Below are 26,340 nucleotides of genomic sequence, written 5' to 3'. Positions count from 1 at the left end.
ATATGCTCCCCCATCCGAACACATCACTTTTCTTTTTTTTTTTCCCAAAATGTAAAGCACTATATATATATATATTTTTTTTTTTTCCAGACCACAACTTTTTCCAAAAGATTTCTGAGGACCTTATCCATAAGGATTTTCTGTATACATTTACCAAGGTTAGTGCCTACATCACTTTTCAAACATACATATATACCTATGCTTTCTAAAACATACAAACTTTTATACATGTTGATTTCTTTAGGGACATTATTCACATTCCCTTTGAGTCCTGTTTAAACAATGTTGTGCAATTCTGCAGTATTTCTTCTTTTTTGAGACTTTTCTTAGATCACGTTTTTGAAAAGTTTTTGTCTGTTCAAATCCTTTTTGTAATCATTGCTTAACCTTGTAGCCAAAGATATCATTTTATTACAACTTCATCATATTTGTATATCTTTCTTATACATGTATACCTCTGTTTATATTTTACTTAAGATGTTTTTATCTTCTCCTATATTTATGTAGACTCCTGAAGGCGGCTCTTTCAGTGCCAAAACATAGTACCGTGTCGAGTCTTTCAATACATTTTACTTCTACATTGGATGTCCTTGGTCCGTTCCCTGAAGTGCCTAATTCTGGTCCCACTCTCCTGCCTTTGTGACTTTACTTGGGACGTTGTTCTTTCCATTTCTGTGGTTTTGTTGCTATTAATTAAGGGGGCATGGCCACCGCCTATTGGGAATCCAAGTCGGGTTTGTCCGAAGACCGCATTACTGAATTGCAAGGGGGTGCTCGTTTATTTACGGACTCACAAAAACATCAGATATGTGACTGGGAGGAGGTTTACAGACTGCACAAAACACTGGTTAGGGCAGAGTTGCACTCGGCTGCATTGAGTATGTTCATGTTCAGAGTCCCTCGTGGGCTTCGAATAAGGAACCTAGATTTCTAGGTAATATGTAGCTAAGTGGAACTTTGTCATAACTCAGTGCTCTTTAGACCTCATGTTACTGACAGTTGACGCATTACAGGATGAAATTAGGGGATAAACAGAGGAAGTACAACAGAAAATAGAGGATATAAAACAGATGCTGGATAAACAGACGTTTGAAAAACAACAGGATGACCATAATTTAAAAATTGAGCAGTATCGCAATGAGCATTGAAAATTAATAAAAGAGATGAATATGATTACAATAAAGGGAACATGTATAGCTGGATGAATAAATGCGGTAGAGGGAGAAGAGCAAGATAAGCGGGTAGGAGAGTAAACTTTAAGATGTCATCAAGTGATTCTTCGGGGGACGAGGACAGTAAGAGAGAAAAATATAATGTATTGCCAGTCACTAAGACGCAGGATCCAGACACTATCCTTCCGAAGTCTTTGTTAAGAATAACGGAACAAGAAGTTCCCACGGAACTGAAAATAGAAACAGTGAAAGGCATAAACAAATCATAGAAGCCCAAGAAAACAGCAACGTAATAAATATATCAACGATTACATTAACGCAAGAGCAAGAGAATATTTTAAATAGAGGCCTTTCCTTTGTTCCTTCCAATAGGTATGATGCTTTTGCGACCCGGTAGGGTCTGTATAGATTTTTTAGAGAATTGAGGCTCCGGTTATTTTTTGGTACAACTCACGAGAAGATTAATGAAGAGATAAATTGGGGCTGCACGGGTTATAGATCTATATGGGTCCCCCCAGGTCCTATCGATCCCTCTATCGCAGCATTTCAAAAGCTCATCTTTAGAGAGCTGGAGCAAGTAGAAAAGCAGGTTCAACATAAAGGCAGTAATTTGTTCAATACCCAACGTAAGAGTATTCGTCAACTTTCCAATAACAAGCAGATATCCATTATGAGGGCTGACAAAGGGGGATCCAGTGTGGTTATGGCCACTCATAAGTATATTGCAGAAGGATTAAGGCAAGTATAACAAGCAGATTATTATGAACTTATGGAAGATGATCCCACTGAGGTGTTAAAATGCAATATTAATGAATATGTGAACAGTGCGGTAATCGATGGTATCCTTAGTTGGAAGGAACAAAGATTTCTATGCCACCCCACTCCAAAAACTCCTCACATGTACTTTGTCCCCAAGATTCATAAATCCACAGAGGATCCCCCCGGGCGCCCCATAGTATCCACCTGTGACTCTGTATTAGAGCCTCTTTCTAAATATCTAGATAGCAGTCTAAGAAAGGTCGTGTCTTTAGCAGACTCTTATGTTCGTGATTCTGCTCAATTTATCCAAATATTGGAGGCATTTGATTATAATAGTATAGACCATGCCAACTTTCACATGGTCTGCCTAGACGTTACTGCTCTATACACTAACCTGACCCAAGAGGGGGTTATTAATACAGCTTGTGAGTACTTATTGGAAGCAGGTACCACACACCCTAAACTTTGCCTCTATATGACTAAGTTTGAACAGCAACACGTATATACTTCCTCACAGTATAAGCATGTATTACTGTGGAGAAGGTATATTGATGACATCATTATGTTTTGGCAGGGTTCTGAAAGTGATCTGGGTATGTTCATTGAAGCCTTGAATGGGGCTGATCCTTATGTTGGATTTACTGTAAGGAAGGCAAAGCAGACGATTGATTTCTTAGATACACGTATCACTAATGTTAACGAAGCAGGTTTTGAGACCACTATATTTCGGAAGGCGACCGACAGGAACACCCTTCTCCATTATTCGAGCCATCATCATATTGCTTTGAAGAGGGGTGTTCCTGTAGGGCAGTTCTTGAGATTAGTGAACCTCCATTGAAGAATTCAAAATACAGTCTAGATACATGATGGAACGATTTGTTCAACATGGTTACCCGGCGGGTGCCGTGAAGAAAGCTTATAAAAGAGCCCCTATATACTGATAGAACATGGCTATTTTTGCCTAGAAATAAGTCTAATGTCAGGTCGTTGGCTTGTGTGTTGCCATTTTCCCATAGCTCCTCACATTGGACTCTTAATACATAAATACTAGCACGTGTTGTCAGTTCACCCAGTATTTAACGAGCACCCCAAAACAGCATACCAGCATGGATCTAACTTAGGGGAATTGCTTAAAAGACCCAATACACAGGACCAAGGGGGGCACCATTCCCCCTGTGGAAATTGCGTTTATTGCAAATATTCAGTTACCACGGACTCGATTGTCATTCCTGGATCTACTCGCAAATTTTATTTGTGATCAATTACAAACTGTAAGAGTGAGGGCGTGGTGTACTGCATATTTTGTCCATGTCAACTGATGTATTGGTCACACTAAAAGACAGCTGAAACAGCGGTTAGCTGAACACACTAATAATTTGAGAATACATAAAAGTGATGCCCTGAAGGGCCTAGTACTTACTCAAATTGCCCCCCCTTTGGCAGGAGGGGCGATGTGAGTGCACGGTTACTTAATATTGAACAGCGCTTCATTTTCACTTGGGATTCTGTGTCCCCCAAAGGTCTTAATTTGGAAGTAGAGTGGATATAGGAACGTTGTATTCCCATTGGTCCACGTCATGAAGGTATTGGGTAAATAGACAAGTACGTGGCGTACGCACACAGGCGGGACTTCGGACGCCCCTCTTGGATACTAATCCTGAAGGTAAGCGGCCATATGTATTATAACACGATATTACGTTAATGATATGAAGCATATAGTTGATAACGTGCTTGTTGGTGTGGAAGAACTGCTGTGTACTTTTACTTTATAGGTATTGAGAAATAGTTCCTCCTGGGGAAGGAAATCCTGAAATACGGTCTCGCATTGAGGAACGGCATTTGTTCAACTGACTAGTTGAGTCTGGCGGTTTCGGTGGACACCCTACTCCCGTAAAAAGTCTCAGTCATTCAAGTGATCCAGCATTGTACAGTAGCAGATCGATTACATCTTGTACGGCAAGAGACTTCTGATATTTGAACTACTTAAACATTGGAATTATTTCTTATGTCCCAGTGAATATCAAGGTTGCCTTACACCTGCACGAAGCAGGTTGACATCAAACAATTCGCTTTGGAAACAAATTATTTAAGGTGATGCAAGACAATAGAGATGATTTAAGGACAAGAACCTGGTGAATAATATGTGTATGTTAAGTCGTTGTAAGTTATGTGATACGGGAGAAGTGATATCCACTAAACCGGCAGTGGGTTTAAGTATAAGTATACAGCATGATGATGTTTTGATAATTAGATTAAACTGATAAAGATACGTTTTTCAAACAATCAGTGGAGTGCATTTGTTAGAAGAAGGCTATTAATCAGATGACATGAGGTAGGGAGATAGGAGTTTTGTAAATGCAGAACACATTTAGATTTAATTTAAAAAATTTGCTATACTGTGTCAGACCAAACATCTGTGAGGGTCAAGCATGCAGTATGTCACGTGAACATCCTTGTGTCAGGTGTGTCCTTGTTGAAAAAAAGGTTAAGAATCACTTCCTTAGAGCACTTTTAAGTGTACTTTTAGCTACAATATACTACCCCCTCCAAGACAAGAAAACAAAAGCAGGTCAGCAAACATTTATCCTCGGCTGAGCAGTTTAATAGGGCACTGAACAAAATTCCTACAGAGGCAAAACTGAATTCCTCCACAGTGTCACAGGTTCAGCCGACAGCAATCCTGCCCAATTCTGACCTCTAAAATGATTATATACAGCAAGTTGCACAATGACAGGCCTGTTAAAAAAACACTTGCAGCTGGAACAATGGACTGCAAATTTCTAAATAAAAAGAAAATTAAAAATGGAGGCAGAGGAACAGCCTTACTCTGTCAAACAGAATGACCTAGGATGACCTGTACATACACTTTGCTACTGGGACACAATGCACACACCAAATATTTGCAAAACCTGACACCACGGCCTGACTGATGTAGATTAATCACTAATAGTCAGCGTTCACTTTGAGTGGGGGCTCTATGACATCAAACTCTCACGCCCAACACTCTGACAATAATGGCTACTTGAATACTACACCTACCTTAGTAGTAACTTTTCACATAGGCTTACAGCCTGCCTCCTCATCGGTCAGTTCTAATACTTTCTATTTTATTAAAATTATTCAAGTTATTTATATATATTAGTAAATATTTAACTTATCTTAATAAGGTCCTGCTCCCAACATGGGCCATGTTTGGCCTGGCTTTTGAACCCATGGATCCATCGGGGTGTTAGAACTGACCGATAAGGAGGCAGGCGAGTCATAGGCTGTAAATCCATGTGAAAAGAATTGCTGTTGAGGTCGGTATAGTATACATTATTGTCAGAGTGTTTGAGTATGAGAGTTTGATGCAATATAGATTAGTCACATCTCTCCCTCCCTTCCCTGCTATATATGAAATGCACAAATCCAAATGGGAGAAACCCAGTACCACTTACCAGTTTCGATGGAATGGTCGACCTATGCTCAAAGGGGAGGCATGCGTCTTGTATGCTCCTGTTGAACTAAAGCCATTTACAAATCCACCATTGGGAAAGGGAGCCTGCATTAAAAAAAAAAAAAAAGAACTGTTAAAGGAACAGAAAGCCTCCCACAAGCCATGGAGGCACATAGGGGGCTCAACTACTTTCCAGGGACTCAAGCATACATAACTAGGGTAATGACTGCCACTGGGTTAGGGGGAGGGTATACAAAATTAGCAACTATTCTTAATAGCTATAGTGTTTACCAATAGGGACATTTTGTACCTGCAAATTTTTTGTTAGTCTCTGTACTCTGTTGAGATTTTACAACTAATGACAAACTTCAATCCCAAGGCTGCCTAGAGTACATTCAAAAGCCTTGTTCTTGCATGTGTTCTTTACAAGATGTGCTGGGGAATGTCTAATATGTTATGCAAATTTGTCTGTCTTTTTTACAACTCTCTGTTGGAGTTCCTCAAGGATCTGTCCTTGGACCCCTTCTATTTTCAATTTACACCTCTTCCCTGGGCTCGTTGATCTCATCTCATGGCTTCCAATATCATCTCTATGCTGACGACACCCAGCTTTATCTCTCCACACCAGACATCAATGCGGAAACCCAGGCCAAAGTATCGGCCTGCTTATCCGACATTGCTGCTTGGATGTCCAACCGCCACCTGAAACTGAACATGTCCAAGACTGAGCTCATTGTCTTTCCACCCAAACCCACTTCCCCTCTCCCTCCACTCTCTATCTCTGTAGATGGCACCCTCATCCTCCCCGTCTCATCTGCCCACAACCTCGGAGTCATCTTTGACTCCTCCCTCTCCTTCTCCGCGCATATCCAGCAGATAGCCAAGACCTGTCGCTTCTTTCTCTGTAACATTAGCAAAATTCGCCCTTTCCTCTCTGAGCACACCACCCGAACTCTCGTCCACTCTCCCATTACCTCTCGCCTTGACTACTGCAACCTACTCCTCGCCGGCCTCCCACTCAGCCATCTATCCCCCCTTCAATCCGTTCAGAACTCTGCTGCACGTCTTATCTTCCGTCTGGACCGATATGCTCATATCACCCCTCTCCTCAAGTCACTTCACTGGCTTCCGATCAGGTACCGCATACAATTCAAGCTTCTCCTACTAACCTATAGAAATCAAACAAAATAAAACATGGAAAAGAAAATAAGATACCACCTTTTTTATTGGACATAACTTAATACATTTCTTGATTAGCTTTCGAAGGTTGCCCTTCTTCATCAGATCGGAAATAAGCAAATGTGCTAGCTGACAGTGTATATAAGTGATAACATTCAAGCATTACTATGACAGTCTGACAGGGTGGGAGGATGGGGGTGGGTAGGAAGTATGCATGGGGACATCAATGCCATGCATACTTCCTACCCACCCCCATCCTCCCACCCTGTCAGACTGTCATAGTAATGCTTGAATGTTATCAGTTATATACACTGTCAGCTAGCACATTTGCTTATTTCCGATCTGACGAAGAAGGGCAACCTTCGAAAGCTAATCAAGAAATGTATTAAGTTATGTCCAATAAAAAAGGTAGTATCTTATTTTCTTTTCCATGTTTTATTTTGTTTGATTTCTATTGATAACCTTAAGAGTGGACTAACACGGCTACCACACTCCCCTACTAACCTACAAATGCACACAATCTGCAGCCCCTCATTACCTCTCTACCCTTATCTCCCCTTATGCTCCTACCCGCAACCTCCACTCATAGGACAAATCCCTCCTTTCAGTACCCTTCTCCACCACCGCCAACTCCAGGCTCCGCCCTTTCTGCCTCGCCTCTCCCTACGCTTGGAATAAACTTCCCGAGCCCATACGCCAAGCCCCCTCCCTGCCCATCTTCAAATCCCTGCTCAAAGCCCACCTCTTCAATGTCACCTTCGGCACCTAACCATTATATCTCTCTTCAGGAAATCCAGACTGCCCAATTTGATTGTCTGTACATTTTGTCCTTACATTGTAAGCTCTTTTGAGCAGGGACTGTCCTTCTTTATTAAACTGTACAGCGCTGCGTAACCCTAGTAGTGCATTAGAAATGTTAAGTAGTAGTAGAAGTTAGATCTTACCTGCTAATTTGCTTTCCTTTACTCCCTCCGGACCAGCCCAGATTGTAATTGATGGTTTGTGCACGCATTCCATCAGGTGAAGACTGAAAATTCTGACTCTACAGAGTAAGCCAATAAGAGCCCTTGCTAGGTACAGAAAGATCAAGGATATCGTACTAAAGAAAGCGAAGAGAAAAAAAAACCATGTTCTATGCACCTGGAAACCTGAGCAATCACCGGCACCTGACTTACACAAAGCCTGTGTATCATGCTTTATGTGCCTTCCACAACATAGGCACTAAGAATACTGCACAACTGATGGTAGCATGAACATATTAGATTTTTTTTTATTGTGTTTTTAAATTTTTTTTTTAAACCACCACAAAGGAACAGCAAACGGATAACACAGCTCTCCATGACCAAAACTAACTTACTGTCAGAAAAGAACCAACAGATCAAATAATCCACGGGAGGGTTCTGGGCCGGTCCAGAGGGACTAAAGGAAAGCAAATTAGCAGGTAAGACCTAATTTCTCCTTCTTTAGTGTCCCTCTGGATCGGCCCAGATTGTGACTGATGGGAAGTAACGAAAGAGTAAATCATGAGCGGGAACCCAGCAAACCCACTGTGAGAACATGCACCCCCAAAACTGCAACCTGATGACTCTGCACATTCAATTTGTAATGCTTTGAAAAGGAATGCAAAGAGGACCAAGTCACCGACCTGCAGATCTCCAAAGGCGGGACTAGAAAACGCTCAGCCAAAGAAGCCACCTGCCCTCTAGCTCTAGTAGAGTAAGCTTTCACCCTTGTGGATAACGATTTGCCTGCCAGGAGGCTAAGCGGAAGCTATCATCTCTTTAAGCCACCTAGAAAGAGTGGGCTTAGAAGCTGCTAACCCCCTCGGAGCTCTCCTGATCAAAACAAACAGGCAATCCTGTCTGCCGAAATTCCTCTGTAACCTTCAAATAATGCTTGAGAACTCTTGACATCAAGACACTTTAAACGACGTTGCTCCTCCAATTGGAAGAAGAGCCCAAAACAGGCAAAATCAGAGACTAAGACACATGAAAACGTGACAAGACCTTGGGGAGAAAGGACAGGACTGGCCGCAACACTACCCAGTCCTTAGCAAATTCCAAAAACGGCAAACAAAAGGATAGAGCCCGCAATTCCGACATTCTCCTAGCTGAGGTAATGGCCACTAGAAAAACCACCTTGAGAGTCAAATTCTTCAAAGTACAGGACAGCCAATGTCTCAAAAGGTGACTGACAAAGGGCTGAGAGAACCAGATTAAGGTCCCATATCGTCTGTGCGGGAGGCCGCAAAAGACCTGCCCCCCTCCTTAAAAACCTAACCACATCCGGATGAGAAGCCAGGGACGTCACCTGAACATAACCCCTAAAACAGGATAAGGCTGCAATCTGGACTTTAAGTGAAGATAACACCAATCCCTTTTCCAACCGCCATTGTAAAAAAATCTAGAATCTGCGCCATTGAAGCATGAAAGGGAGAGATACTCAACTCGGCACACCACGTCTCAAACACTCTCCGGGTCCTGATATAGTTAACAAAAGTGGAGTGACGCTGAGATCAAAGCATGGTGGATACTACGCTCGTGGAGTAACCTCTCTTAGTCAACCTTGCCTGCTCAAGAGCCAAGCCATAAACAAAATCGAACCGGGTCTGGATGAGCCACCAGACTCTGTACCAACAGACTGGGATCCTCCGAAAACTTGAGTGAACACCCAACGAGCAGCTGCAGAAGGTCGGCCAACCCAGCATTATCAAGATCACGCAACCCCTGTATCTTGTGAATTAGACAACCTATCAAGGGCCACAGGGAAAAGGCATACAGAAGACCCGCCGGCCATGGTTGAAGAACTGCATCGACCCCCTGCTCTTTCGGGTCCATTCAGCGAATAGATCCATGACTGGAAGGCCCCAGTGACGCACCACTGCATGAAATGCATCATCACTGACAGCCCATTCCCCAGGATCCAGAGTGCTGCGACCGAGGAAATCTGCCTGAACATTCTCTGCTCCCGCTACATGAGTCGCCGAAAGGGCCACCAGATATAATTCCACCCAGCTCATCAGCTGAGCTACTTCCTGCTCCAAAGACTTCTTGTTCCTCCTTGACGACTTACACAGGCCATTGCCATGGCATTGTCTGACAATGTGAACCGATTTGCCTTCCAGTAGGAGGCAAAATGCTTGGAGTGCCCAGTGTATTGCTCTGGTTTCCAAGAGATTGATCTAACAGGCGTCTCCTCCTGCAACCAAAGACCTTGCGCATACTGTCCCTGACAGTGGGCTCCCCAGCCCTTTAAGCTCGCATCCGTCGTGACTACTATCCACTGCGAAGCATCCCCCTGGAAAGACTGGACGTCCGGAGCCACCAACGGAGACTGCCGCGCTCCTGCGCTAGGAGACAATTTCCATAGGAGGGAGTCCCTCTGCGGCGACCACCTGAAGAGCAGGGACCTCTGCAGAGATCTCATGTGCGTTCTGGCCCATGGCACTGCCTCTGTCACAGCCATGCATCCCAGTACCTGAAGATAATACCTTGCAGACGGGATTCATGTCCACAGGAACTGACGAATCAAGGCCTGTAACTTGAGAATTCAGGCTTGTGACAGAAACACTCGACCCCTCTGAGTGTCGAAGCACTCTCCCAGATAGTCCAGGGACTGAGATGGCTTGAGACAACCCTTCTGCAAGTTGACTACCCATCGAAGGGACTCCAGGAGATGGACCACTCACTCCGTGACCTGTAGACTCTCCTGGTACGTCTTTGCTCTGTTGAGCCAATTGTCCAGGTAAGGATGAACAAAAACTCCTTCCTTCGGGCTGCTGCAACTACCACCATCATCTTAGTAAAGGTGCGAGAAGCCATTGCGAGACCGAAGGACAACGCCCAAAATTGGAAATGATTGCCGAGAATCGAGAAGCGCAGAAAATGCTGATGCAGTGGACAAATCAGGATGTGAAGATAGATTCAGTAAGGTCTAGGGCCATCAAAAATTCTCTGGTCTGCACTGCTATGATGACCGAGCGAAGCGCTTCCATACGAAAAGTGGAGGCCCTGAGTGCCCAGTTGACCACCTTGAGGTCCAGAATGGACCTGAAAGAACCTTCTTTTTTGGGAACGTTGAAGTAGATGGAATACCAACCCTGCCTTAGCTCCGCCAAGGGGACTGGACAAATAGCCTGGCGGTTGAGAAGCCTTTCCAGCGTACCCCTGACGATAGCCTCCTTGATGGGAGCCAGACAAGGAGACTCTAGTAATGTGTCTGACAGAGGATGACCAAATTCTAAGGCATATCCTTCTCGAATAATTTCCAGAACCCACTGGTCAGAGGAAATCTGGGTCCACCTCCAGTAAAACTGCACCAAAAGCACTCCCACAGGAACCAGAGGCTGGGACTAGACACCTTCATTGCGATGGACGAGCGGGGGACTGGAAAGAGACTCCTGTATCCCTGCCCCCTCTGTCAGCTCCAAGAAAGGACTGATTACTCTGTTCCTCTGGAAAAAACGGGATCATTGAACCGGAGCCACTTTACCTGATCTAAAACTATGAAAATCACAACCCCGACCGGAAAAAAAAATGTGCCCAGAACCCTTAAGCCGGTCTTCTGGAAGTCTCAGGACCTATTATCTCAAACTGCGGACTAACTTTCCCAAGTCCTCACCGAACAAAAAAAGAACCCCGAAAGGGAAACTTACTAAGCTTAGACTTAGAAGCTGCATACGCTGACTAGCCCCGAAGCCAAAGAGACCTCCTAGCAGCTACTCCTAAAGCCACAGATTTCGCTGACGCTCGGAGCAAATCGTACAAAGTGTCTGCCAGAAAGGCAGAACCCATCTCCAGCTTAGCCTCCTCAGATCTATGGCGGAAAAATCATCCGAAGATCTATCAAGCACTCTCTCTGACCAGCGAAAACAAGCTCTCGCAACCAAGATCCACAGATGGCCATCTGCACTGCCAAGGCCGAGAAATCAAAGCTACTTTACAACAACGCCTCCATACGGCGATCCTGGACATCCTTAAGAGCAGTCCCACCATCCATGGGTACTGTATTCCATTTTTAGAGTGGAGGAGTAGCCTAGTGGTTAGTGCAGTGGACTTTGATCCTGGGGAACTGAGTTCGATTCCCACTGCAGCTCCTTGTGACTCTGGGCAAGTCACTTAACCCTCCATTGTCCCTGGTACAAAATAAGTACCTGAATATATGTAAACCGCTTTGAATGTAGTTGCAAAAACCTCAGAAAGGCGGTATATCAAGTCCCATTTCCCCGTTCCCTTTTGTGACTGCCGAGACCTCCGCATCACCACAGGGGGCTTTAAGAGGGATCTGTCAGGAGGAAGTGACGTCACCAGCGGAGATGGCAGCCTAAGCCAAGAGCTCCGACGAGCCCCGAGCAGAAATAATAACAACACCTCGCTAAAACAGCGGTTTTTGAGGAAGCTGAGAGAGATAAACAATAATAAGGAACAGCCAAGCAAGGCATGATGTTATCACAAGCCTCCGCGGTTGATTTGTCGGCATTCGCATACGCGAACGCAACCGCGAACAAACATGGCGACGCCTCAGCGGATCGACCGCCCGACTCACCAAGCGAACAGCAAGAGCATGATTCCCCACCTCTGTTTGAGTCGGGGGACGGCCCGGGACAGGAAGAGACCACCTTGCGGGATATCGGCTCTTGGGTGAAGGAAATTCAATCAGACCTGAAGGCCATGTGCTCGGACCTCGCGGCGCTGGGGGCGGACCTGAGAGGAGAGATAGGGGCACTCGGCGCCCGCGTGGCGGAGAATGAAGACAGGCTGGAGGAGCAGGCCGAAGCAATACAGAGCTTAAACCGCCATACAGCTGAGTCCAAACAGGAGTCACAACAGATTTGGGACAAGCTGGAGGATTTGGAGAACCGCAGCAGAAGAAACAATGTAAGGTTTAGAGGACTTCCAGAGGTTCCAACATATGCTGACTGTGAGGGGGTGGCGCAGAAGATCGCAAGTGCATTGCTGACCACGATACAAATCAACAAGCAACCAGCAGAGAATCAGATTGTGCGCGCCCATCGGGCGTTGGGACCACCAAGAGCAAATAAGCCGCAGGACCTCATTGCATGTTTTGCGGACTTTAAGCTAAAAGAAAAGATCATGCAGGCATCCCGGGCGGCATCAGACTTTCAGTGGGATTCGTATGCGGTACATTGCTATCAAGATTTAGCGGCTTGCACTTTGAAGAGGCGAGCAGAATTGAAACCCTTCACACAATTGCTACAAACTGAGGGGATCCGATACCGTTGGAGCTATCCCTTTGCCTTGCGCTTCTATAAAGACGGTAAGCTTCATCAAATACGTAACCTGGAGGAAGCAAGAGAGATATTGCCTGACGGTTCTTGCGCTAAGGAGGGGAATACAACTCATCCATCTGCCACGGCTAAACCGACCAAGCCGCGCTGGCAACGAGTGACAAAGGGCAGGGGACGCCTTCAGCGACAATACTCGGACCCCCGTTTAAGATCTGTATTGGAAGCCAGTGGACAATGAGCAACAGAAAGTGGAAAAAGAGCAGGAACAAAAGAAGCAACTAAAACAAATAAAATCAAAATAAAAACCAAAAACAGAAGCATAGAATAGCAGTTGAAGTGGGAAGATTATCTACAGAATGAGACTTACAGATATGGTGTCAATAGATAAATCTACTTTGTTATAAGATGTGCATTTGATTTATGGAAAGTGGTAGGTTTGTTATATTTTACAGTTTGCTGGTTTTATACTGTTCTGCGGGTGGGTTATGCTAAATGTTTATATGTGTAAAGAGGGGGGTGAGGTCTCTTTCCCAAAGGCACACCTATGCACGGGGTACAGCTGTGCCAATTAGGAGGGAAGAGGGAAAATGGGATGGGTGGGGGGAAGGGAGGTAGAAGAGGTAAATGAGGAAACTTGATGACCGTGTCCAACATAATAAGGGAGTTAAGGGTGAGCTATCAGTTAGAGGGCATGAACTATAGATTATCTTGCAAGATCTGGGGATGAGTAGAATAACATGTATGACCCTCAATGTTAAGGGACTAAATTCCCCTATAAAACGCCAGCTGCTATTTAAAGAGACGCAGCGCTTAAAGGCAGATGTGTCCTTTATACAAGAGACACACTTGCTACCAGATAAGGAGCATCTCTGTCCAGGGGGCAAAGGTCGACATATATATTTCGCATCTAACCACAAAGAAAAAAAGAAAAAGGGAGTCCTTATCATACTGACCAACAAGTACCCATGGCAAGTGCAGAACGTAATAAGGGACAGGGAGGGTAGATACCTACTTTTGATAGTGAGACTGGGGAATGAGATGCTTTCCTTATTAAACATATATGCCCCTAACGAATGCCAGGGCGCCTTTTATAAGGAAGTATCCAAGATGCTGAGTAAGAATATCGATGGCACTCTATTAGTGGGCGGTGATTTCAACTTGACGTTGTGTCCAAAGCTAGATAATTCAACAGAGGGAGTGCGATATGCTCAATCAGAAAGAGCCCAGTTACACAAATTCCTGGAGACTTGGCACTTAATAGATCTATGGCGCCAACGACACCCACAATCCAGGGGGTACACATATCACTCGGGGGTTCATAACTCACACTCACTCATAGATATGTGGCTAGGGCCTCCCAACATATTCTCCAGAGTAGAAGAAATATCAATACTCCCAAGAACGTGGTCAGACCATGCACCGGTTACATTGGAATTAGAGTGGGTGGTGAGATCCCCAGAGACCCCAACGTGGCGCTTTAGAGATGAGTTGCTAGCAAACACTACGGTGATTACCCGCCTAGAAGCAGAGATAAAGGAGTATTTAGCTATTAACGACAATGGGGAGGTCACATCGCAGATATTATGGGAGGGCCTAAAAGCAGTAATCAGGGGGAAAATAATAGCGATCCAAGCACACATCAAGAAGCAAGTGAATGCTCAGACACAAGCTTTACACGCGGAATTGCTAGGCTTGACCTTGAAAGCTCAACAGCAACCTTTATCAAAGCACGATCAAAATCGCATACATGCCATCCAGCTAGCTTTGAGGGAACTACAGTTAGCAGACGTAGCAGAACGGCTACAACAGGTCAGGCAAACACATTTCGAATTTGGCAATAGAACATCGAGATTATTAGCATATAAATTGAAGAAACGTGCTTTAAACTCTTATATACACACAATCAACACAGACGAGGGGAAAACATGCACTAAACTTGAGGACATTAAGGATGTCTTTTATAAATTCTATCAGGGGTTATACCAGGCTGAGGAATTAGCAACACCGCAAGAGGCTCAGAACTATCTGAACCAGGCAAGGCTCCCAAAGCTGACAACAGGGAAGCTGAGGCATTGTCCAACCCAATCACGTTGGAGGAAGTGCAGTGGGCCATCCGGGATCTGCCGAATGGGAAGGCCCCGGGCCCCGACGGGTACACAAATAAATATTACAAAAAGTACAGTAATCTGTTGGCCCCGGTACTGGTCCGAGTATTTAACGAAATGGACTCTCAAACAGAGCTACCGTACTCGTGGCGACTGGCAACTATAACACTTTTATTGAAGCCTGGAAAAGATCCTCAAAAATGTGGATCTTACCGCCCAATTTCTTTGCTAGGTTCAGACTATAAAATCTTCACTAAAATCCTAGCCCACCGATTACAACGGGTGATGCCGAAATTGGTCCATGCTGACCAAACGGGGTTCATAGGAGGGAGACAGACATTTGACAATATCCGGAGAGCGATCCATCTCATTCATGAAGCGGGGGACACGAAACAGCCAACACTACTATCATCACTAGACGCCGAAAAGGCGTTTGATCGGGTCCGCTGGGCATTCATGTTCTCAGTATTGGAGCAGATGGGCATTTCGGGACAGTTCACCTCATGGCTCGCATTGCTGTATGTTAATCCCATTGCTTCACTGCGGATTAACGGATCGAGCTCTGAGCTAATACATCTAGGGCGGGGAACCCGTCAGGGTTGCTCGTTATCCCCACTGTTGTTTGCGCTTACAATGGAGCCGCTGGCTCAACGCATTAGACAACATACTGATATACATGGTCTGACCCTGGGGGCAGAGACCTATAAGATAATGTTGTTTGCGGACGACATTTTGCTTACATTAACCCGCTCTCAAGAATCACTACCAGGGGTAATGAAAAGTTTAGAAGAGTATGGGAGGCTATCGGGATTCCGGGTGAACATGGACAAATCAGAGATAATGGGGGTGGGCCTACCCGAGGAGCTGGAGCAGTCGCTGCGACAGAGGTATTCGTTCCACTGGGTTACTCGATCACTGCGATATTTGGGGATCAATCTTACAGCTAAAATAGCAGATCTCTATGAGGCAAACTTTCCTTACAAAATTCGAGAATTGTTCCAGGAATTAGAGAGGTGGGAAGGGCTGGAGCTGTCATGGTTGGGACGGATATCAGCGGTAAAGATGATGGTCCTGCCAAAGATTCTATATTTATTTTTGGCACTGCCCCTGCCGATCCCCAAACAATTCTTTCGCCGCTTACATCGCAAAGTATTTGCTTACATATGGCAACATAAACCACCTAGAGTAAGGGCAGCTATCATGTTCCAACCTAAAGACAAGGGGGGCATGGGGGTACCCAATTTCCTCCAATATTATCAAGCAGCACAATTACGTGTGCTGGTGGCATGGGGTTCCAACATTGTAAAGCCCTGGATACAAATTGAGAAGCATTGGTTGGGTATGGAGAACTTAGACGCTATATTATGGGCTCCGCAGAGACAATTATTAACATGTATAGGATGGGCGCCCCCCGCAGTACGTTTTCCCTTACAAACTTGGAGTACCCTGCGACAGAAGTTCCTTCCAGGTAGGAAACACTTTAGGCGCATGAAGATACAGACAGCAATGGGATGCCCTATAGGGGCAGCAGACAATGTGTTTCGAATATGGAAACAAAAGGGGTTGGTAGCTTTAAACCAAATATGGGCAGAAGGGAATATGATACCATTCGCAGAATTGCAAGAAGAATTTGATTTGCCAGGGTCACACCTTTATCACTATACTAGAATCTGGGATTATGTAAATAGGAGGGCAAAAAGGGAGCTGACCATAGAGGATACTGCCTTAGAGAAGGCTTTGGGAGGAGGATGTCAAAGAGGGTGTATATCTCGACTATATAGAGCGTTGGGATCATACTATAATCCACTAGTATATTACACCCAAAGGTGGGAAAAAGCTTTAAAGATAAGCTATGATACCAAAAAGTGGGATAAGGCACTGATGTATATGCTAAGAGTTTCCATCTCTAGTTCCCTAGTGGAAAGTGGATATAAAATGTTGTATCAATGGTATATGACTCCTCACAAAATAGCAAAAATGTATAAGAAAGGCAACGGGTGGTGCTGGAGGGGGTGTAAGGAGAAGGGTGATATGACTCACATATGGTGGACATGCCCCAAGGCACAGGAGTATTGGTTGAAGCTAATTCAGACGCTAGGAAAAATCATAGGGAAACCATATGACTTTAAGGCTGAGACGTGCCTATTACATTTTCAACCAGCAGCCATTTCATCGACAGCACATCGGCTAGCCTCGGTGTGGCTGGTCGCAGGGAAGATTGCATTGGCGTCGGCGTGGAAGCAACCCACGATGCCACCAGTGATAAAGGTGATACACAAGATGGATTATCTCTATCAAATGTCCAAAATGACTGCAATAAAGGCAGGACGGATTACACAATTCTACAAGCAGTGGGACAAGTATACAGCATGGAGACTGGCAGCTGGCGTGGATTTGGACGCACCCAAACTTATAGTAACTCCTTAATATGGAACTAGGACAAAACAGCACCATGTAGACATAACGGTCATTATCAATATTATGTGTTGGGGGGGGGGGGGAGGGAGTAGAGGATTGAACACGCAGGAGATTGGTTCAAATGTTGGTATTAGCATCTGTTCTCTGTATGTTAAAAAAGTAATAAAAATACTTAAAAAAAAAAAAAAAGAGGGATCTGTCAGTCTCAAGAACCAGATAGAGACGAACCATCGACTTAGCGGTTCTAAAAGCTGAATCCGGGACATCCCACTGTGCCTGAATAATGTCCCTGATATCCTGATGCATAGGAAAGGTCTTGCCTGGTTTGCAGACTCCCTTTAACAGGAGGTTCACCTTGCGGGGTTCTGCCGCAAGAGACTCTTCTTCTTCAAAATGCAAGGTAGAGGAAACCAAGGAAATTACTTCTTGCAAATCTTCTTTGTGGAAGATTCTAAGTACAGAAGGGTCCTCCCCAGGGATAAAAGGTTCAGCCCCTGAATCCACCTGACCAGAGTCCTCATCCATATGACCTCTCTGAGAAAAATCATGTTCCTCTAGGGAAGGCATCTCCTGGTCTGGATCAGACCTTAGATCCTCGTCCAGATCCCAGGACCCCCTAGGCCTCTTAGATACCACTACCTGGCCCTCCACTGATTTTCTCCCAGAAGAAAAAAAGAAGGGCTCAATTTTTGCAACATAAAGGCTCTATACATTAGAATCACACACTCTAGTGAAAAGCCTCCTTCAGAGCTCGAAGGGAGAAGAAAAAGACTGCTTGACTGTGCCTGAGCTGAAGGAGGAAACAGGGAGACAGGAATTTTGCCAACCCGGAGGACAAAATGGTGGCGGTTCCAGCAAAAATCAGGACTGCTGGTGCCTTCCTGCCTACTGCTGATTCTTCATCCCCCCCTCCCCAAGGGCAGGGCTGGTACAATTGTGGGAGAGAGATCAGATTCTGACATGCCTTCAACGGCGGTACAGTATCTGTAACATCCGCTCCCCCCTACACCTCAGTGCTGACACACAGCGCAGCGTCAGAGAAACTATGCCATGCCGGCAGGAAAAACTGTGATGCGGCTTGCTTTTGCTGCCTTTTTCATTTTTTACTTCAACCGTTAAACCGGCACTGGGAGGGAAACCGAGGACAGCCGCTACCAGAAATAACCAGGAAAGTCACTTTGCCTGCTCACAGCACAGTAACAAACTTTTTTCCCCTCCCCAGTTTTAAAACATGGCTGCCTCTCCCTGCCTCAAGAACTCTTCCCTCGAAGAGACTGAGGAGCTTTCAACCAAAACACAGTGACCAGCACTGGAATAGGAAGGACTTGGGGGGAGGGACCTGGCCACCCGGGTGTAACACAACCGAGGTTAACAGAGATCCCCCTGGACCTCAGCCTCTACAACCAGGTTCTAATTGTCAGATGCACAGAAAGGACAGAAATTCTGCTGCTTAAAATATCCACTAAAAATACACAGAAGAAATGAAGATAGACGAGAGAGACTGAAGGGCTCACCACCTTCCACCTGCTGGAGACTGAAAAAACTATCTTTCTCTACCTAGCAAGGGCTCTTATTGGCTCACTCCATAGATTCAGAATTCTCAGACTCCACCTGCTGGAAGGTGTCCATCAGTCACAATCTGGGCAGGTCTGGAGGGACGCTAAGGAATTTTCCTTTGTCAAAAAATTATGCAAATAGCTTTTGTGGTTTCAGGAAAAAAAAAAAAAAAAAAAAAGAGGCATACATGCCAACTACAGCTCACATCTCCACATCTGAGTTCACATACATATACTTTTCCTATGAAGCTGACCAGTATCAGAGAAGCAAACCAACAAAAAAATAGCAAGGACAACACAAATTCTCTCCGACACTCTCACTTAATTCAATCATCCTTTGTAAAAGTATGCCTTTATATATTTATAGAACTTTGAGCAGCCTCTTTTTGATCATTTTTATTGGCTTTATGAAAACATTTTATGTATTATTAACTAAGTGTATTTAGCTTTTGCTTGCCTCCTAGGTCCTGCAATTTTGTCTTGGTTTATTTTTATCCCACTGCTGCTGTTTTGGTTCAAGACATTTTGAACATCTGCACTAAATGTAAAGAATGCCTTTGTAAACCATATGTACTCCATGAAGTACAACTTTCTAATCTTCTCTATCATATTTCTAAAATGGCCGCTGATTAACGGGCTAAAGAACCGTTAGCTCCTGATACCATCGCGGAGCTGACCCATTGTTTATCATTATATTGGCCAGTTTTGCCCGTGCCGGCTTCCTTGGGTGCCGCAGAGGTCTGATTTTTGCCTTGCCACCTGTTTCGGATCGAGGCATCCGGGGGGGGGGGGGGGGGGGGGGGGGGGGGGGGTGAGGTTCTCCGTCCCGTATCATTGTGTCGGTGGACCGGCTGCAAGCCAGATTACATCGGCGGTGCGGTTCTGGGATCCAGTGAGCGTGGACCGGCTCCCCATGATGCAGGGAGCTTGTGTGACTTTTGATCGGTTCATCCCTGGTGTTTCTTTGACCCAGCTCTCCTCCAGCCTTTCCATCAGGCTACTGGCGTCTCAGCTTGACCTTCTGACCGCGACTGTCTTCTGCGCTGCTTGTTTCCGGCTGCTGGGCATTGAGGCCTGCTTCCCGTTGGGGAGACTTTCTGGGAATGGCTGCACCTTGTGTGGGTCTTGCTTCCTTTTGAACCGCCAGATGCTGCAGGGGTCTGCTGCTTTTGATTCCTGCTGGGTGTGGTCCCTGTTCCTGTGCGGTGCTCTTGCCGGGTCCATTGACATCTCGGGCCCCGCCGTGCTGTTGTCGTTCGCCTCCGGGAATCTCTTCCACTCTACAGGCTATGTACTGCTGCTGCCTCTGCACTTCATCTGCGCCTACTGGGTCTTACAGCTGTTCCCAATTTTGGTTTGCCTTGCCAAGAGCTGTTCGTTCCACTCTGGTCCATCTCAGCGTCTGGATTTCCACAGCCCATTTTAGACTCTCTCACCCTTTCCCTTTTACCCTATCTACTGTTATTGTAATTGATTCTTCGGTACATTGTAAGCCACTTTGAGTCTGCATGTATGTGGAAAAAAGTGGGGTATAAATGTTCATAAATAAATAAATATTCCAAAGGTACAGATACCATCAGTATTCAAAATTAAGATCAAGTCACCTGCCATGCTTCAGTTTCACTTCTTACCAGTGGTGTTTCAAAGTAAGGTGCAGGGTTGGGAGACCATGTCTGGGGCACAATGCTGTAGATAGAGTATGGCTGCTGCTGCTGCTGCTGCTGTTGGGGACTATATACAGGCTGCATGAAGAGGTGGGAGGGGAACTGTGCTTGTGTCTGAACTGGCTGATTATACACGCTGGAATCCACTGTCCGGTAACCATTCTTTGCAAAAAACGTGTTGATGGCTTTTATCCTAGCCTGCAAGGAATTAAGCAAAGCTTCTGTATTATTTTTCATCTGATTTTCTAGAACATTAAGTACATGATTAACATTAATCTGCCTATGTATAATTTGTGCAATGGAACAGACAGGATACAGCAGTTCAAATTAATTTTACTTGTATATAGTGCCTCTGTAGCATAAATCACACAGCAGATTTCCATGACCCAAGAGCTTACATTTGGAGAAGTACTTTCAGCAAAAGACACGAGTAACCCATTTCTTCATAATGGCAGTTAATAAATCATGACAAAGCAAAAACAGAGGCACTGGGGGCCACTGGGATTCTAAGACTATATGACAAACAGACTGGATGGCACTAATAGAACGAGGACCTCAGGCCTCCCCCTCTGTTCAACAGGGAAGCACTTCCTGATGTAGAGAATAGGAGGAGGAAAAAGACTGAACACAGAGTAGAGGATACATAGCATGCAAAGGATAACAGCATCTATCTTGCGGTACAGTCACAGTTAAGCAAAGTTATCAACGAAAACTGTTGACGATGCAGCATGAACCTTGTCTTTTGGGCTTGAATTGATAGAAGTATAAAGAACATGTATCAGCCACAAAGGACACACATTCAAGCTGACACCGCCTGCTCTGCAGTAACACTAACTCAAGTACTCACATGGGTCTCACACAAGATCTTGCATTAAGCACACCTGCACTACTTAAAATAAATGGGAGGGGGGGGGGGGGTGAAACCACTGCAACACACTTTTGGTTCATACTTACCATGATTGGCTTGCCCTGAAAGGTTTTGACTTCTTCCCTTAGATACTTAAACGCCTAAATATAAAAACAGATCAGTGTGTCTAACTTTGGCATTTTATAAAGTATTTTTGCATTCTTGAATTACACATATGGGTCACATTATCACTATTGATTTATGAGACAAAAGGAGCTGGTGTTTGAATTCCATCTAAACAGTCAAAATATAAAGATCCCCGACCATACTCAGCGCAAGAGAATAAAGTAGGCAAACAGGCAGAATGTAAAAAATGTAAAGAAGGGGAAACTGAGTGGGAAATCAAAGAAAGCTCAGCAGACAAAGGAGTTTGAAATAGAAGAATGCTTTAATGGTCAAATGCAGCAAACAACTGTACTGGTCAAATTCAGCATACAGGACTCAACACAGCACTGTGTTTCGGCACTGGATGCCTGCCTCAGGAGTCTACAAAGAAAAGTTAAACATTCACAACCTTACTGACAGACTACATATTAGTAAAAAGGAGGGCTGTTCACTGATTAAAATTTAACTGCATTATCAATCATGATTAAAATTTTTAATTGCATGATTGATCGCATGAAGTGTCCCCCTCATATTTTCACCTGTATAGTGCAAAATATAGACTGCAGATGTCAGTTCTCAAAACTGACATATTGTACTTTAGTTACTAAACTGAAAATAAAATCGTTTCTCTTACCTTTGTTATTTGGTGATTTTATTTTTCTAATTATCTTATTCCCTGTCTCTGGTTTTGTTCCTCTGTCTGTGCTCCAGTGGCGACCTTGTAAGACTTCCGTGGAAATCTCGCGAGGCCACCACTGGAAGTCTCGGCAGCCATTTTAAAAGAGCAAAGAGGAGAGGATCAGTGCCGCAGCAGAGGGCAAGAAAGAGTGGGGATCTTTCCTGCTCCGAAGCCACTAGACCAGGGTAACGAGGTATATGCCAGGAGGGCAACCTGCACTCGAGGGAGGGCAGGCAATTCTGTGAGGATCCCATAGACCTGGGTCCATCCCAGCAGAGATGGAGGGAATCCCCACGGTACCCGAGGGAACCCTGCTATCTCCACTCCCGTGCAGCTCTCTAGACTGAATCAGACACATAAGTGGGTGATTCTCAAAGCTCAGGGCTGCTCAACTTGTTATGAGCTGTCCAATTGTCAGAAAAAGATTCAAGAGTTGTTTATATCTAGACAGGTTGTCTAGCGCAGATTGACTGAATGCACTGTCACAAAGTATTAGCGTGACGAAGATATGTGAGGACCAAACTGCTTCTTTGCCTATGGAATCCAGTGAAGCAGATTTTAGAAGGGCCACGATAGCCGCAGTGGCTTTGATCTGATGAGATTTCACTTTAAGAACGCACCAGTTTGATAATAACAAATCGAATACTAGACAATTTGCTAAATGCACTTGGCTACTAGAATGCCAGTTGTCGAGATTGAGGAAACAGACAGCTGGGAATACTTACAGTGGTTTTGGATAGAAGTACTATTTCCTTTTCACTATGGAACAGATTACTACCTTAGGAAAGAACTACTTTCTTATGAAGAAACTATGTATAGGACTCAGATAACTAAGGCTTGAAGTTCAATTCTTCTTTCTGTCAAGGTAGCTACTATTAGAAAGAGCACCTTTCAAGTAACATGTTTGATTAAAACATTCCATTGTGATGGTTTCAACGGAGAAGGATTATCTTAAGGTCCTAGGGTAGAAGATGCTTCTGAATGGTCATTTGATATGAAGCCCTTCTACGAATCGAGAAACTAACACACAGTGGACAACTGGCAGTCTTATCACCAAGGACATAAAAGTAAGAGCATGTCTAAGTGTGTTTGAAGCCTTAGACAATAGAGATGGTAGAAATAATGCAGTATGACGTCTTGAGAACTCTACTACTACTAATTTCTATAGCGCTACTAGACGTATGCAACGCTGTACACTTGAACATGAAGAGACAGTCCCTGCTCAACACAGCTTACAATCTACCGTATTTTTCGGACTATAAGACGCACTTTTTTCCCCCAAAATTTGGGAGGAAAATGGGGGGTGCGTCTTATAGTCCGAATGTAGCAGTTCGCGGTGGAGCGGGAAGGCAGGAGCAGGATCGCCGCTGCAGGAAGCCGGCGGCGGCAGGAGTGGGGCGATGCTGCGGGCCCTGGGCTGGAAGGAGGGGGTGTCCCGCCGACTCCGTGGGTGCTCAAGCACCCCCAATATCTCACCGACTGCCAGCTTAGTCCCTCCCTCCCAGGCCCCCTCCCTCTGAATTTTAAGTCTTACCTCGTCGGGGCAGCGCGAGTTAAAAGCGTGCAGCCCTTCCCCTCTCTCTTGCTCTGCTCTGGTCCACAGGAAATGAGGGCGGGACCAGAGCTGAGCAAGAGAGAAGGGAAGGGCTGCATGCTTTTCACTCGCGCTGACCTGACGAGGTAGGATGACTTAAAATTCAGAGGGAGGGAGCCTGGAACTCAGGGGGAGAGAGGGGGGGCTGGAATTTGGAGGGAGGGAGGGGGGCCTGGAAACTCAGGGAGGGAGGAGGGCCTGGAATGGAGGGGGCCTGGAACAGGGAGGGGGCCCTGGAACTCAGGGAGGGAGGCCCCACTGGAATTCAGGGAGGGAGGGGGGCCCTGGAACTAAGGGAGGCAGGTCCCCCTGGAACTCAGGGAGGGAGGGAGGGGGGCCCTGGAACTCAGGGAGGCAGGATCCCCTGGAACACAGGGAGGGAGGGGGACCCTGGAACTCATGAAGGCAGGTCCCCCTGGAACTCAGGGAGGGAGGGAGGGAGGGAGGGGGGCCCTGGCACTCAGGGAGGCAGGTCCCCCTGGAACTCAGGGAGGGAGGGAGGGGGCCCTAGAACTGATAGTTCTGTCATTACTGTATTTTGTTGCAGAAAGATAAAATAGCGTACCGTAGTATGCTGCTGAATCTACCGTAATTGTGGAAAGATGTCAAAGCAGAAAAGGCTTTCATATAAAATCCCTTTTAAACTGGAGGTAGTGAAGTACGCCAAAGAACATGGTAACAGAGCAGCGGAGAAACACTTTGGGCCAGTGGCGTAGCCAGAAGGCAATTTTTGGGTGGGCCAACAAGTTGGATGGGTGGGCACTAGAGTTGCCAACTTTTTGAAAGAGAAAAAAAACCCAGCCACCTAATACACCCATGCTTTACCCCTACCCCACCCCAAGCTGCACCTCTACCTCACTCCCCATTACTTCAATGAGGGAAGCAGTGCAGGCTTCAGTGGCCAATTAATTGAGAGCTAAAGGAAGTACAAGGAACTGCACTCTTCTTCAGCCCCCATTGAGCCAAGGTCCTCCAACACACATATGGTATTGAAAGCCAAACACTGAACGCCAAACACATTCTGCATCCAGAGCACCTCCTGGCCTTCCATCAATAATGGATGCAGAGCACAGCAAGGACATTTCCCCATAAAACTCACCATACAAAGAAATTCTGGTAATCTCAATAATAGAAATGTTGTAAAGTAATTTTAAAAAATCTACAAACAAAAAGTCACTCAGAATCTAGAGCAAATCTACCATGCCAGCACTAACTTCCAAAACAAGGATCCTCTACCTATGAAAAGCGGCTCTAAAATATTGATACATCTATCAAGAAAACTGAACAAGCCAAATTACTACAGAATGCTACATAGAAACTTCATGGTGACAGAATACCTCGGGGCCACGCACACAGAACACAAGAGCCAAATACAGAATAAGTGACCACAAACTCTATAAATATAAATTAAACTGAACTCCCAAGAAACCAGACCTTGCATGTAGTACAACACTAGAGAAACAAAAAAGAAAGGCATTTCCTCTTGTACAAAATTTAAAGGTATCACATGCCAGGGATGATGGTTTTTTTTTTTTTTTGGGGGGGGGGGGGGGGGGGGGGGTGCAAATAGGGCAACTGTGCTTGGCTTTCTGGCCAGAGAGCCCCAAGCCTGCCAGAAGCTGAAGAAGGTGCAGCCTGGTAATGGGCTTTGGGGTCCTCTCCTAGATTTCTTCCCTGGGCCCCAGCCATGTCTGACATATGCCAACTCTGACATAATCTAATCACAAAATAGAAATAAAAATAATTTTTGTACCTTTTTGTTGTCTGGTCATTTTAGTTTTCATATCATATTGGTCCCTGTCTCTGGTTTCTGCTTCCCTGTGTCTTTCCTGTCCATTTGACATTTCTTCTGTCTCCATGTCCACCATCCATCTCCCATCTCTGTGTCCATATATTTCCTTATCCAGAATCTCCCGTGTTCATATCCCCGCATCCATCATCATTCCTTTGTGCACCCATGCACCCCATGCCCAGCATCTCCCATCTGTGTTCCTATTCTCCCTCTTGTCTGGTATCTCCCCTCTGTGTCCATTATATCTCTATTCCCATACCCCCATCCCCATGTCCATTGTATCTCTATTCCCATACCCCCATCCCCATGTCCATTGTATCTCTATTCCCATATCTCCCTCCCCACCCCTATGTCAGGCATTGCCCCTATGTGCCCATATGTCATCCCAATACAGCATCTCATCTGTGTCCCTGTCCCCATGCTCCCATCCAATGCTCTTCCCTTCTGTTTCTTTGTACCTCTCTATGTCCCCTTTCTCCCTCCCACACACCTTTCCTCTCTAACCAGCAACTTTCCTTCTCTCTTCCCTCTCCCTTATGCATCTGGTTCATTCTCCACTGTGGGTTCAGCATTTGACCCCCCCCCCCCCCATTCCTTTATCTCCTTGATCCAACATCCTTCTCCCTTTCCTCTAACACTAACCCTTCCCCCTCTCATAGGTCCAGTACTTCTCTCCCTTCGTTCTCGCCCCCCTTGCAGGTCCACATCTCTCCCTCTTCCCTCCAGT

The 26,340-nt window shown here is 45.3% G+C and overlaps 1 protein-coding gene across 2 annotated transcripts in view; it reads right to left on the bottom strand.

Moving 5' to 3' along the window:
* Positions 1-26,340, bottom strand: part of LARP4 (La ribonucleoprotein domain family member 4) — a 184,458-nt gene that overhangs the window by 53,735 nt on the left and 104,383 nt on the right. For both annotated transcript variants that reach the window (XM_030198258.1, XM_030198259.1), the window contains exons 8-10: positions 21,491-21,544; positions 20,504-20,734; positions 5,369-5,472 (exon numbers count right to left, since the gene is read on the bottom strand). In XM_030198258.1, the coding sequence (XP_030054118.1) occupies positions 5,369-5,472; positions 20,504-20,734; positions 21,491-21,544 (389 nt within the window). The remainder of the gene's footprint in view (positions 1-5,368; positions 5,473-20,503; positions 20,735-21,490; positions 21,545-26,340) is intronic.

This window comes from Microcaecilia unicolor, chromosome 3, assembly GCF_901765095.1.
Source record: "Microcaecilia unicolor chromosome 3, aMicUni1.1, whole genome shotgun sequence".
Taxonomy (NCBI): domain Eukaryota; kingdom Metazoa; phylum Chordata; class Amphibia; order Gymnophiona; family Siphonopidae; genus Microcaecilia; species Microcaecilia unicolor.
Note: the sequence above shows the minus strand (reverse complement) of the source record. Positions and strands in the feature narration are given on the sequence as shown.